Source organism: Urocitellus parryii, chromosome 6 (assembly GCF_045843805.1).
Source record: "Urocitellus parryii isolate mUroPar1 chromosome 6, mUroPar1.hap1, whole genome shotgun sequence".
In the NCBI taxonomy this organism is placed as follows: domain Eukaryota; kingdom Metazoa; phylum Chordata; class Mammalia; order Rodentia; family Sciuridae; genus Urocitellus; species Urocitellus parryii.
In genome coordinates this window covers 43,814,128-43,829,037 of record NC_135536.1, presented here as the reverse complement: position 1 = coordinate 43,829,037, position 14,910 = coordinate 43,814,128, and the positions used below count along the sequence as shown (strand labels likewise).

Here is a 14,910-nt window from a genome sequence, read left to right as displayed (position 1 = left end):
ACAGGAAGTAGAAAGCAGCCCATATGGAGTAGAAAGATATGGAACAATCTTTCTCTCAACTACCCTTTGATCCACCACAAGCATTTTAGCCATAAATAGTAAGAAGTAACTTCAGCACTTTCATCAACTGAGATTTTGCAACCATATCATTTTTTTAACTTTTTTTAGGCTGGGGATGTTAGAATTCACCTCAGTGGTTGAGCACATGCTTATTAGCATATGTAAGTTTCAGGGTTCAATCCCTAGAATTCCATCTAGTTAAGATGGAAGCAATAAATTCAAAAGTGTAGAAATAAAATGGGCATTCAAAGCATATAAAATAAAATTTATTGCCATTATGTGTTTTAGCAAGTAAAATAAAAAATAACTACTTCAGAAGGAGATTGCATATTCCATTTCCTCATTACATTCATCCAAGAATCCCACATGGGATTGATAAGCTCCTTTCAGAGTTAGGCCTTACGGAACCCTCTGGAGTTCATAATTATCAATGATTATTCCTTCCAAATGAAAAAAAGGGGGGAATGTTGATCTTTTAAATAAATGAGCTAGAATTAAAACAAAACAAATTTTTTTAAAAAGACATGGAACAAGAAACACATCCACCCTTCTTTTCCTCCTCTTGATTACTGCACAGCTGGCTCTTTCATTCATTCCAATTCCATCAAACATCCTTTCTGGACCATGGTCTTTCTGGATCACTCCATCTAAGGCAGCCACTTAGCCACTCATCCTATTTTCATGTTTTGGTGCTGTGCATAGCACTGTTGTACTAGCTGATGTCTTTTCTTTATGTATTTATTTACTGGTGTATTGTCCATCTCTTCCCCCTAGAATGTAAGCTCCACGCGAACACAGCTCTTCTTGTTTACTCTGTATCCCCAAAGGCAAGAATAGTGTTTCAAGTACAATAAACACTCAGCAAATTCTGGGTGGATAAATCAAATATCAGGTACACTCTACTCGTTTTTAAAGATTTCCAGATGATTCTGGTTTCAGCCAGGCTGGAAACCACTGGGCTAATAGTCAAATCTCCTTTCTGTGTTATTTTATGAATTAAAAAAGGGAATTTGGGGGGTTGAGGATGTAGCTCAGTCAGTAGAATGCTTGCCTCGCATGCATAAGGTCTTTGGTTTAATCCCCAACACCGCAAAACAAAAAAAAAAAAGGGGGGGGGAGGATTTTGGGTTCATTTCTCCTCTGCCCCCGTTCTATATTTCCTAATTCTATGATTATTAAAATTCATAAACAACAAATATTTTGTAAATAGTGTTTAATTTTCCCCCCAAAGCAGGCATTGGAGCTAGTATCACAATTAGCCTAAAATTGAATTCTTCCATAATTCTCCTTAGAAATACTATCAGTACTATTTTCTTCCCATAAGTTCTTAAGCCAGTGGTAATTAACTGTGATGAAATACACAGACTATGTTTGAGGAATTAATGACTCTGCTGATGTGGTTTTGCTGTTGTGGTTCTATTCAGTTCGCTTTTCATGTTCCAAATTAAGTCAGGTGGTTTCAAGTAAAGAACTCATAGAAATGGAAACTGATGTTGTTTATGTTGTTTTGTATAACCACAGCACACACATATAGAAATGTAGAAGCAGATGGTGTTGCTGAGGAGTCTTTAAGCATACGGTTTCTAAGATCTTGACTGTTCTCTCCCCAACATTCCTAAGCTATTCAGTTCAGATATCATCTTCTATAACAACTGTAAACATTAAGGGTAATTAATTTGAATTATTTATTTTGCTTTCCCTAATCTCAAACACTGTCTGGAATGCAATAACTACTCAATAAATTCTTCTTGAATTACACTGCTCAGATATTCACCCTAGCCCACTGGGCTTGCGGGGTGCTTTGCTATGACTTACACAATATTGACATAATTATCACTTATTTAATACTTATCATGTACCATGCACCATGCTAAGTCTTTACCTATAATATTTCATTTAATCCCCACAAGAATACTTGAAAGAAATGTGTTATTGCTGTTGAGGAAACTGAGATTCAGAGTTTGGATTTTATCTAGGGTTTTGCTTTCTATTCTATACTGCCTTGTTCAATCAATATAATACCCACAAGAAGTGCATCAATATTTTTAGTGTACATTATTTCTGCCTCAACTTCTTTGTTAATAGATAATAGAAACTAGGACAAGTTCTTAAATAGCTCTAAAAGAGATAACCCTAAGGGAGTTTGGTGAAAACCTATTGTGATTCACTTAACCTCTCTGTATCTCAATTTGCTGATCTTCAAAATTAGTAGGTTTGAACCAAATAATACCTCAAGTTGCTTCTGGATCTGTGTTTTAACCCAAAGGGCATGAAAACCTGGTAAGAAATCCCTTTTAAAATGCAGCTGCAAGTTTGAAAACTCATCCTTAACCTGCAAAGAAGATCAGTTCATAGGTTGAAGGTTACAGCCACAAATGAATTGAGAAGTAAAATTTAATCCTATTTCTAATAAGGGAACAGATGAGCAGTGAAAGTTTTAAAATTCTGAGTCTAACATCAACTAGGTAATGGTTTTGATTCCCAAGCTCTTCTCCACTGAACCTGTATAGTGGTTTTTATGTATTTCTCTGCTGGCAGTGCAGAGATGAAGAGAAAAGCAAGCAGAAAAGAAATCAGGACACTGAGGTCAACACAGAGATAGATAAAAAAAAAAATTCAGAGTTGAATTAGAGAGAAGAAAATAGGAAATGTAGGACTGAGTCAGTAATTCATAAAGGTGTGATCTTTGTTGTAGTATTTCTTGTAATGAGTTTATCTCCTAGGATGTGATAACCAACTCCATTTTTTTCTTGCTTTTTTTTTTTTGCACCCTTCTCAACAATTGTTCAAATGCAGATCACTCAGCCTGTCTGCCTTCATCCTTCCAAACTAAACAATATAAATCTTTGCCTGTTTTGATATAAATGGATTCCATTTTAATGTGAGACTCAATGTTTAAGTTTTTCTTTCTAACCACTTTTCTCCAGCAAGATTAGGTAGCTCATCTCCAGATTCTATTTTTGTTCATGCCTGATATTTACCGCATATCTATGTACCCAACATCACTTATCCATATGCTACTCAAAATCCTAAAATTGAGGCAGAGCAGGTTCCTGGTGGGATGACCTAATACAAGAAAATAATTTTAACCAATGTTTTAATACCTGAAGTCAGTTATTAGACTTTTAAAAATGACCTTGCTTATGAAATTTTAAAAATTCTCCTTTGAAATGGAGAAGAAACAATTTGAAGAGAAGTAAACACTTCTCTGCCTCCACCTCTACAGCAGTATGTTCCACAGAAAAAGGAACCAGGAAGAGCGAAAAGACTCACTAAATATTTTAATAGTAAGTTTAAGGTTAGGAAGTTGCAACAGCAAAAGGAAAAGCAGATAACTTGAAGGCCAAGTGTCACCGATTTTTGTCTCTGTCCTTAGAAGATTGCTGATGTAGAGTCACTGTGGCTTGCTCAAGACTCTCGGGATCGAAGACACAGCTCTAAGGTAAGATTCCCTGGACTATCGCCTAGTCCTATCACCTGAATGGACCCTCCAGGATCAGTTTTCTGAAGTTCTGTGGCCCATTCCCACAAAAGCAGCTCAGTGTCCCCAAATGGAAGTGATGTCTTCCTTAGAGCTGTTTGTGCCAGTAAGTGCCATTACATCAATCTTAAGATAACTCCAAATCTGAGAGCTCTACCTGAAGAGATGGACATTGGGATTTTTCAAAACTCTCTGAGGGTATCCAAAATTTAGTACAGGTACTCTAGTGAGGAAAGAAGTATATCCTGGGGCTGGGGATATACTAAACGGTAGAGCATGAAGCTCTGGGTTCAATCCTCAGCACCACATAAAAATTAATAAAATAAAGGGGCTGGGGTTGTGGCTCAATGGTAGAGTGCTTGCCTAGCATGTGTGAGACACTGGGTTCGATTCTCAGCACCACATACAAATAATTAAAATAAAGATCCATCAACAACTAAAAAAATTTTTTAAATAAATACATAAAAATAAATTAAATAAGGGCATTGTGTCCAACTACAATTAAATTTTTTTTTGTTTAAAGAAGTATATCCTGTAGTATTAAAAGAGCAAAATGAAGCTATTACTGGCTTTAATATAATAAGCTGAGCAAAATAATAGATTAGAAAATTATTTAGCACTTACTGTGTGCCATGAAGGGAGCTCAGTAATTTTAAAACATTTTCTTATTTAGCCTTCATAAAAATTCATAGGGAATGCTGAGCGTAGTGGCTCATGCCCATAATCCCAGCAACTTGGAGGCTGAGGCAGGAGAATCAGGCCAGCCTCATCCACTTAGGCCCTAAGCAGTTCAACAAGACCCTGACTCAAAATAAAAAATTGAAAGGATAGGGAATGTGGCTCAGTGGTAAAGTGCCCCTTGGATTCAATCCTTAGTATGATAAAACAAACAAACAAACAAAACACCCCAGCTTAAAGAGTTACTTAAGAGTCTGTAGTCACAGAGCTAAAATGTAGTAGGGATAAGATCCAAACCCAGGACTATGGAACACCAGAGCCTGAAATCTGCCCCGTTAATTTATGTTTAAGTACTTTAAAACCTTCTTAAAAGATATTTAAGAATGAAGGGGGTTGGGGTTGTGGCTCAACAGTAGAGTGCTCACCTAACACATGTGAGGTGCTGGGTTCGATCCTCAGCACCACATAAAAGTAAACAAATAAAATAGAGATTTTCAAAAAATGAAGAATTCTCCTGGTTGTGTACAATAAATCAAAGTCCCTAGAAACTTTATATAATATTCAGAATCATTTTGATATTATTCAAGTTCTACAGTATTTTCAGATGCCTTTTAAGAGCTTAGCCACATAATTAAAAATTTTCCTAAAATTCAGCTTTCCACAATCACATATGAAGAGATCCCCCTACACACACCCAAAGCACAAACACATAAACACCATAACATACACCATTCCAAATAGAGCCTGCAGACATATATACACAGATCACACAAATATACTACAGACACACATACACAGACCTCACATCAAACAGACATATACAGAAACCAAAACCTATCTGCATGCGCACAAACACACTAGGTATACAGAAAGAACAAAGGCATACCTAGCTTCCCCCTCTCTCTCTCTCTCTCTCTCTCTCTCTCTCTCTCTCTCTCTCTCTCTCTCTCTCTCTCTCTCTCGTGTCTCTCTCTCTCTCTCTCTCTCTCTCTCTCTCTCTCTCTCTCCTCCCTCCCTCCCTCCCTCCCTCCCTCCTGGGAAATTCTCCAGGTGATTATGTTTCTCCCTGGCTACTCAAGCCCCAATATCTATCCAATTTCCACTGCGTGCTTCCTCTCAGTCACATCTCACCTCCTACTGCTGTCTTTTTTCTCTCCATCGCACTCCATTTCCAAATAGGGAACACAAACTCTTTTGATTCTCCACAACCACCAACACAAGACAATTGTGGCTTAATGGGGGAAAGGGACATTATATTATATCAAAACATAGCAAATAGACAAAAATTGGGCATTAGACCTTCTTATTTTTACACCCCCTCAGTCTTTTCTGCTTCTCAAAATATCTCATTGACTTTTTTTTTTTTTAAGAGAGTGAGAGAGGGTAGAGAGAGAGAATTTTTTTTTAATATTTATTTTTCAGTTCTCGGCGGACACAACATTTTTGTTGGTATGTGGTGCTGAGGATCAAACCTGGGCCGCAGGCATGCCAGGCAAGCGCGCTACCACTTGAGCCACATCCCCAGCCCTCTCATTGACTTCTCTTCAGGCCTCTTAACCTCCTGCTGGCTTCTTCCTGTGCCTCCTCTCTTAAGACCACCCCCACTCCCCTGCCCTCTCCTCTAGGTCTCAGGACCTTAACATGACCTGTTTCTTGAATTTTCACTCTCCATTGCTATCCATTCCATACCCTTTAGACTTTGAGTTTTATTCACAAAGCAGACAATTAAGGGATTTTACTGAGAGAGGAACTTTTTTCTATTTTAAAGGAAAATTTCACAAGTCCCTTAGAAGGCAGCATTGACTTAAGTCAGTTGTGGTTTTTATATAACAATTATTTTATTTCTTTTCCCTTTATAATATTAAAATGTTTTTGCTTAGTGAAAAAAAAATGCATCATTAGTCATTTCCATTGCTTCACCCAATTCATCAAAAACCAATTTTTGATATGACTCTTTTATAATAGCTATTTCCAAAACATTTTGGGGTTTATATTTTTGCTGCTACAGGAACTGTTATTCAAGAAATTTGATGCTTTAGATACTTTGATATTTAGGTACTCTTGATTCATGGAGCATTGTCAATTGCCAATTTTCAGGCAGTATAAAACAATGGTACAGTTCCCCATCTGTCACAACAAAGGCGTGGTGGAAAATGTGGGTGATAAAAGATCTTTAGCCATTTTAAAACTCACTTTCCTCCTGCTTAAAAATTTGCCTCACGTGGGGCTGGGGATGTGGCTCAAGCGGTAGCGCGCTTGCCTGGCATGCGTGAGGCCCAGGTTCGATTCTCAGCACCACGTACAAACAAAGATGCTGTGTCCGCCAATAACTAAAAAATAAATATTAAAAAAAAAATTTGCCTCACAGGCTTGTGAGAAAAAAGAAATGATTTTTTTATGGAATAACACAGACACTAGATAAATGTGAGTTTCTGGACTTTTTTCCTCCTCCTCTCCTCAAGTGAAAATAACTACTCCTTGTATCCTATAACATACTTACCTCTTTGGTTGAAGATTCCACATTCTCATAGTACTCTGCAGCTCTCATATGAAGATTACTGTTATATGCCAAGTATCAGAATACTAGATAATAGTATTTACTAAATATAGTTAGCTTATAAGGGAAATCTAATTAGGCAACCCCTAATTTGCAACAGTTGCTATTATTTTTGTTACTCAAGTTTATTTCATTAGCAACGTTTGTCCCTGTCCCAACCAAGTCTTAGTCAAGTAAAAATGACTCTGAATTGCCTTTCTCAAGAAGTTGTGCCCATCAGGAAAGGTCAGACTTCCAGTTAACATCTGAATAGAAGATTTTTTTTAGCCTAAATTGATTACTTAACAATTGTCCCAAAGTCCAAATCTTTTTTTCTCTTTCACATTTATTTCATCTGTAATTCTTCTGTTTTTTGTGCTCAGATTAATCTGATCTTAATTCTACATACAACATAAAAGTGTACACCTTAGAAAAACATTTTGTCTGTATTATTATAGAAATAATATGTTTGCCATTGTTAAATTATTGTCATTTGGACTATTACTATGCAAAAATCACTACTTTAATCTCTACATTTAATATTTTATTTTGCTTTGTTTTTCTCCATAGGTAATTATGAAGTTGATCAACTCTACTGATGACCTGATCAATACTTCTACTTTAGTAAGAAATAGCACTCACTTTTCAGCTTCTGCCTCAGACATGATTATTGCCCTTTCTTTGTTCATGTCATCTATAGTCGGTACCATCACCAACGGCCTCTATCTATGGGTGCTAAAATTCAAGATGAAAAAGACAGTCAATACCCTCTTGTTTTTTCATCTCATTTTCTCATATTTTATTTCAATATTGACTCTGCCATTTTTGGGCATCTACTATCTTCAGGACCATTACTGGATCTTTGGAACAGCATTGTGTAAGATCTTCAATAGCACTTTGTCTCTGGGGATGTCCGCCTCTGTTTTCTTCCTCTCTGTCATCAGTCTGGATCGTTATCTTCTCACTCTTCACCCAGTGTGGTCCCAGAAGCACCGAAACCCACGCTTTGCTTCCAACATTATCCTGGGAGTCTGGATATCTGCTACTGTCCTCAGCTCACCCTATTTGGTTTTCAGGGAGACACATCATGACCATAATGGAAAGGTGACCTGCAGAAATAACTATGCTGTGTCAGCTAACTGGGAAAGTGAAGAGATGCAAACTTTAAGGCGACGGATTCATGCAACCTGTTTCATCAGCCGCTTCTTGCTGGGCTTCCTTCTACCTTTCTTCATTATCATCTTTTGTTACAAAAGAGTAGCCAGTAAGATGAAAGAGAGGAGCCTGTTTAAATCCAGAAAGCCCTTCAAAGTCATGATGACTGCTATTATCTCTTTCTTTGTGTGTTGGATGCCCTACCATATACACCAGGGCTTAATTCTCACTACGAACCAGTCACTCCTTTTAGACTTGAGTCTGGTAGTTACAGTGGTAACCAGTTCTTTCAACAGTGTCTTTTCTCCCACACTCTACCTATTTATTGGGGAGAATTTCAAAAAGGTTTTCAAGAAGTCCATTTTTGCTCTGTTTGAGTCAGCATTCAGTGATGATTCTTCTGCAGGAAAGACGCAAAACCTAAATTCGCAAGTTGAAATTTAAATTCTAGATACTTAAACATGGACTCTGTGATTTATACCACTAGAGCTATACCCTCTGCCTTTATATACTACACTCCCTATATTAGAGAAACATTAGGTGATATTAGGTTGTACGATAGTTAGATCTATGAATATTAAAAGATCTCCAAGGAAACAGGAAATAGGTCATGTTGCAAATGTGAGTTGAAACTTTTTTTAATTGTGGTAAAATATATGTAACATAAGATTTGCCATTTTCACCATCTCATTTGTATTAGTTATATTCACAATAATGTACAACCATCATCACTATTTCCAAAATTTTTCATCCCTCCAGAAAAACTCTGTACCCATTAATTAAGAGCTCTCCATTTCCTCAGCCCCAGTCCCTAATACCTGCCAGTCTGCTATCTCTATGAATTTACCTATTCTAAATATTCTTTATAAGTAAAATCATATATTTATTCTTTTGTGTCTGACTTATTTCACTTAGCATAATGTTTTGGGTTTTTTTTTAATTTTTTAGTCGTGGATGGATACAACACCTTTATTTTATTTATTTACTTTTATGTAGTGCTGAGGATTGACCCAGTGCTTCACGTGTATGACACAAGTGCTCTACCACTGAGCTACAACCCAGCCTTAGCATAATGTTTTAAAGGTTCATTCATGTTACAACATGTATCCGAACTTTATGCCTTTCTATGTCTACCTATATTCCATTGTATGACATACCACACTTTCTAAATCCATTCACCTGTTGGTGAACACTTGGGTTATTTCCACCTTTTGACTACTGTGAGTAATGTTGCTCTGAACAGCTATGTGCAAGTATCTGTTGGAGTCCTTGTTTTCAGTTATTGTAGGGAAGTACGTAAGAGTGGAATTACTGGGTCAAATGTTAATTCTGTTTCAATTTTTTGAGAAACCCTCAAACTTTTCAATGTGTACCTGTTACATTCCCACTAGCAATGTACAAAAGTTTCAGTTTCTCCATATCTTCACAAACACTTGTTATTTTCCTTTTTAAAATTACAGGTATCCCAGTAGATGAAACTGGCGTCCATGTGATTCTTAATCTTTGACTATCAAAAATAGGAATATTAATTTCTAAAGGCCAATAATATCTTGGATTTTAATTTTCTGTCATAGAACCCTATAGCAACAGACAGCATAGGTTTTTATACTTTAATGTTTTAATTATAAAGACATTTTAAGTGTCTCTTTTTAATACTCAGAGATTAGCTGTCTCCAAATTATGAGACTAAGACAATTATAATGTTTAAGAATCTGTCATAGGCTGAGGTTGTAATTCAGTGGTAGGAGAGCACTCTACCACTGAGCCACAATCCCAGCCCTCTTCCCTAGTTTTTAAGTTTTGCTTCAAGACTTTTGCAAAATATTAAAGCACATAAGTTATATAGGGCCACATATTATTGTGGATCTATTACTTTTTTATTTAGTTTAGTTGATGTGTTAGCTTTCTTTGCCTATGAGAAAAATACCTGAGATAAACTTATAATGAGTAAGGTTCATTTTGGCTCATAGTTTCAGAATTTCAGTCAAATGTAGACCAATGTTAGAATAGAAGACACAGAGACAAACCTATATAAATACAGTTATCTCATTCTAGACAAAGACACTAAAAACATTCATTGAAGAAAAGATAGCTTCTTCAACTAATGGTCCTGGGAAAATTGGAAAATGAAACTAACCCCTATCTCTCACCATGCACAAAACTCAAATGGATCAAGGACCTAGGAATTAGACCAGAGACCCTAAGCCTAATAGAAGAATAAGTAGGCCCAAATCTGTATCACATCAGATTAGGCCCTGACTTCCTTAACAAGACTCCTAAAGCACAAGAAATAAAATCAAGAATCAATAAATGGGATGGATTCAAACTAAAAAGTGTCCTATCAACAAAAGAAACAATCAATGAGGTGAAGAGAGAGCTTACATTTTGGGAGCAATTTTTTGCCACATGCACATCAGATAGAGCACTAATCTCCAGGATATATAAAGAACTCAAAAAACTTGTACTAAGGACCTTAACAGACACTTATCAGAAGATATAAAATCAGTCAACAAATATATGAAAAAAATGTTCAGCATCTCTAGCAATTAGGGACATGCAAATCAAAACTACTCTAGATTTCATCTCTCATGTCAGTGAGAATGGCAGTTATCAAGAATACAAATAACAATAAGTATTGGCGAGGATGTGAAGGAAAAGGCATACTCATTCTTTGATAGTGGGACTGCAAATTGGTGCAACCAATCTGGAAAGCACTATGAAGATTCCTTAGAAAACTTGGAATGGAACCACCATTTGACCCAGCTATCCCTCTCTCCAGTCTATAACCAAAGGACTTAAAAACAGCATACTACAGGGACACAGCCCCGTCAATGTTTATAGCTGCACAATTCACAACAGCTAAACTGTGGAACCAACCTAGATACCCTTCAATAGATGATGAATGGATACACAAACTGTGGTATATATACACAATGGAATATTACTCAGCATTAAAAGAGAATAAAATTATGGCATTTGCAGGTAAATGGATGGAGGTGGAGAATATCATGCTGAGCAAAGTAAGTCAATCCCCAAAAAAACAAAAGCCAAATGTTCTCTCTGATAAGTGGATGCGGATCCATAATGGGGTGGCAGGGCATGGGGCGAATGAAGGAACTTTGGGCCAAGGAGATGGATGGAAGGGGAGGAGGCTTGGGGTAGGAAAGATGGTGGAATAAGACAAACATCATTACCTTACATACATGTATGACTGCACATGTGGTGCAACTCTATATGGTGTACAACCAGAGAAATGAAAAGTTGTGTTCCATTTGTGTACAATGAATTGAAATGCATTCTGCTGTTATGTATAACTAATTAGAACAAATTTAAAAAATTAAAAATAATATCATCTCAAAAAAAATAAGTTTCAGTCAATGATCAGTTGACTCCATTGCTGTCAGTCTTATTGGGAGGCAACTCATTGTGATGGAAACACTTGGCATGATCACTTCAAGGCACCTGGGAGGCAAAGAGAGAGAAGAAGTGGGAAGGGTTTTAACATTCCCTTTAAGAGCACACTTTCAATGACCTAACTTTCTCCAGGTAGCCCCCCTTAATGGTTCCACCACCTCCCTTTAGTGCCATGGTTAGGGACGAAGCCTTTAATACAAAGGCCTTCAGGGTGCATATCAGATCAAATTATAGCAGTTTGTATGTTTTATTCATCAACAAATAGATATTAATCAATAGATAGTTTGATCTATCTCAAATCAACTGAATTATCTGTTTAGTTCAATTGATACAGAATGGAAATATTTAGGCCACAACCTACACTCAATCCCTAAATGTTCCAGCTATCTTTCCACAAATCATTCCAGACCACAAGCAAATATTCTACCCAGAAATCCTCAAAATGGATATTAATTATAAGGAGTCTTAGAAAGAAAGGAAAATTAACCTTTATGGTTAAGCTTTTATATAGTGAAAGTGACAGTGCTCTGATGCCGTAGGAATCCTGCCAGTCAACGTGGTATCAGAGCAACTGATGACAGATACCTTGGCACCTGAACAATTGGGAGTTTGCTCTTCCTCACTGAGAATATGATTTTTAAAAACTTTGCATAGATAAACATTCTAATTGTTGGACCCTATTGTAAGTGTCTAAAGCTTGAACAGTTTTCTCACAGAGGGAGGATTGGGACTCAAGGCCAAATTGTGGTTCTCAGGAGCCCTGCAGTGAGAAGTGGAAGGTGCTTCTTCCCTCTGCACCCTCTCCAAATCCTGACAAGCCCATTGAATTTTTATGTTACCAGGTTTAAGAAGAAACTTATTGAATGGAACTTAGGATTTTTGCAATAAAAATTATGCTTTGAAAACAGCAGCTACATAAAGCATCTTTTATTTCCTCCTTAGACTTGTTACTATGAAATAAGAAACATGCCCTCGAATGTGAATTTTGTGGTGTGTGTTAACCCTGTGCTGTCTATCATTCCTTACAGTGATCTGTGTAAGCTTTTTCATGAGGTCTAGTTTCAGGACTCTTTTGTGTGTTTTGTTTCATTTCTCTACAGATTGCAAACTCCTCCAGGACAGGAAGAAGTTACAGCATTTATTCTCTAAAATAAATATCATGGGCTGGGGATGTGGCTCAAGCGGTAGTGCGCTTGCCTGGCATGCGTGCGGCCCGGGTTCGATCCTCAGCACCACATACCAACAAAGATGTTGTGTCCGCCGAGAACTAAAAAATAAATAATAAAAAAATTTAAAAAAAAATAAATAAAATAAAATAAAATAAAATAAATATCATGCACAATTGGTATCAAATAAAAGATATTTAATGAAATTTATATAGGGCCATCACATTATGTAAAGCACTATACAAATACATTGTCAATCATTTTATTTTTAAAGGTCACTTTACATGTAAGGAAATCATGTATAAACTTAAGAAATCCCCCACCACGCACACACACAAAATGCATTTTGTAACCTCCCATAAAACTATGGTTATAGTTGTGTTGATCTCATCAACCGCTCACTATTTTGAATTCTCAGGACCCAAGAAGTTTATAAACAAAAAAATTAGTGACTTTGCTTCCTAAAACTCTTGCATGGAAACAGTGTTTCAATACAATGTGCCTATTAGCATCCAATTATATAAATGTGCTTTGTTTTATTAACATCAAACTGGCTCAAGAACAGAAGACGGGTGGTTAGAGATGTACTTCAAATGCTAACTCAAGTTCTTTTCCTCAAGAAATGGCTCTTTTGTTTCAATTAGATAAATAGGTTCCTCAGTGGCTAACATGTGAGTTAGGTTTGTAGATAAGGTAAGATGGTGTGTACAAGGCAAAACTGATTGTACATTCCTGAGAAACTGGGAGCAACAATTATTTACTAGTATACTGTATATACCTGGCATATTTGTAGAGTCTGGCAATACAGAAGTAAATAAGACACAATCCCTGTCTCTATGGAGCTTAAAGTCTACTGCTTTTATTCTGTATTTGCCTCCATGTTATAATCATTGGGGATAGCTTTCTAAAATTCCAGGATCAAGGCCTTTTCCAAACCATTTAAAACCATATCTCTAGAGGGCAGGATCCAAAAAAATCAGCATTTTTAAAAAGTGCTCCAGATTAAATTGCACCCAGGAGAGAAAACCTTTGTTTAAAAGAAAAAAAAATAAAAGGAGTTGAAAGGTAGTTGAAGCATAAGTGTCATGTTGGGGGTATTAAGAGAATGCCTCTCAACCCAGCCTTCGCTAGTCAAAAAATTGTCCCTGAAAGAGGGAATATCTGGCAGAATCCTGTGGAATAATGATTGGCATGCAAAGGAGAATGCAGGGAGCAGAATGTGTAAAAGCCCAGGAGGAAAGAGTACAGGGCTACAACACAGCACTACTCAAACTTCAATATGCAAATGAAACACCTAATGATCTTATTAAAATGCTGGTTCTGATTCAGTAAGTCTGGAGTAGGACTGAGATTCTGCATTTTTAAGAGAGTCTCAAGGGATTTCATTGCTGCTAGTCTAGCTCAACAACAACAACAAAAAAGTATAATTGGAACACAGGCTTGAGACACAGGCTGTGAAAATGAGCTGAAATGGTCCATCAGGACTAGATCCTGAGAGTCTGCACTAAGGTGTTTGAACTTGATCCTGGACATTATATTGAGGGCACTAGGAAGCCACTGGATGGTCCTTAGGCAAAAAGTGATAAAATCAGATTGCAAAATCAGGCAGCACTGGCTGCCCTGATAGAAAGAGGTCAAAACTGAGGGTAAGGGGCTCAGTGGTAGAGCATATGCTTAGCATGCACAAAGAACTGGTGTTCATTCCCCAGTACTGTAGAGTCCTGTAAATTCTGTGGGTTGAGAGGTAGCAAAAAAAAGGGGGGGGGGGTTGAGGGTGATTCCTGCATCAAGAGTGTTCTTAGTTGCAAACAGTGGATTTTATTTTGGCTCTTTTAACCAAAAACTGATTAATTAGAAGATATTAAATAATTTATAGAATTATTGGGATAGTCAAAGAAATACTTAAGACTAAGCTCCCAGGAATAATACTGTTTTAGCCAACTTTTTCATTACTGTGATGACAAGACTTGACAAGAACAATGAAGAGGAGGAAAAGTTCATTTGGGGCTTACAGTTTCCAAGCTCTCAATCCATAGAGAGTCAACTCCATAGCTATGGACTCAAGGTAAAGCAGGACATCATGGTGGAAGGCATAGCACAAGAAGCTGCTCAGGACATTGCAATCAGGAAGCAGAGGGAGCTCTCCTCACCAGGAAATAGGAACCCCAAAGGCAGTGTCCCCCAGTGACCTACCTCCTCCAGCCACATCTAACCTGCCTACAATTACCACCTGACTAGTCTCCATACGTGGATTAATCTACTGATTAAGTTACAACTCTCATCATCAAATCATTTTACCTCTGAACATCTGCTCATTGTCTTACACATGAGCTTTTGGGGGATACCACATTATCCAAACTATAACAAATAACTAAACATGCCACAGAACTGTTCAGATTAGAAATATGTCACTGGTATTT

The 14,910-nt window shown here is 37.1% G+C and overlaps 1 protein-coding gene across 1 annotated transcript; it reads left to right on the top strand.

Moving 5' to 3' along the window:
- Positions 1–7,331: 7,331 nt before the first annotated feature.
- Positions 7,332–8,354, top strand: Gpr33 (G protein-coupled receptor 33). Its single transcript, XM_026414491.2, has one exon. The coding sequence runs from the start codon at positions 7,332–7,334 to the stop codon at positions 8,352–8,354; it is 1,023 nt and encodes a 340-aa protein (XP_026270276.1).
- Positions 8,355–14,910: the final 6,556 nt, after the last annotated feature.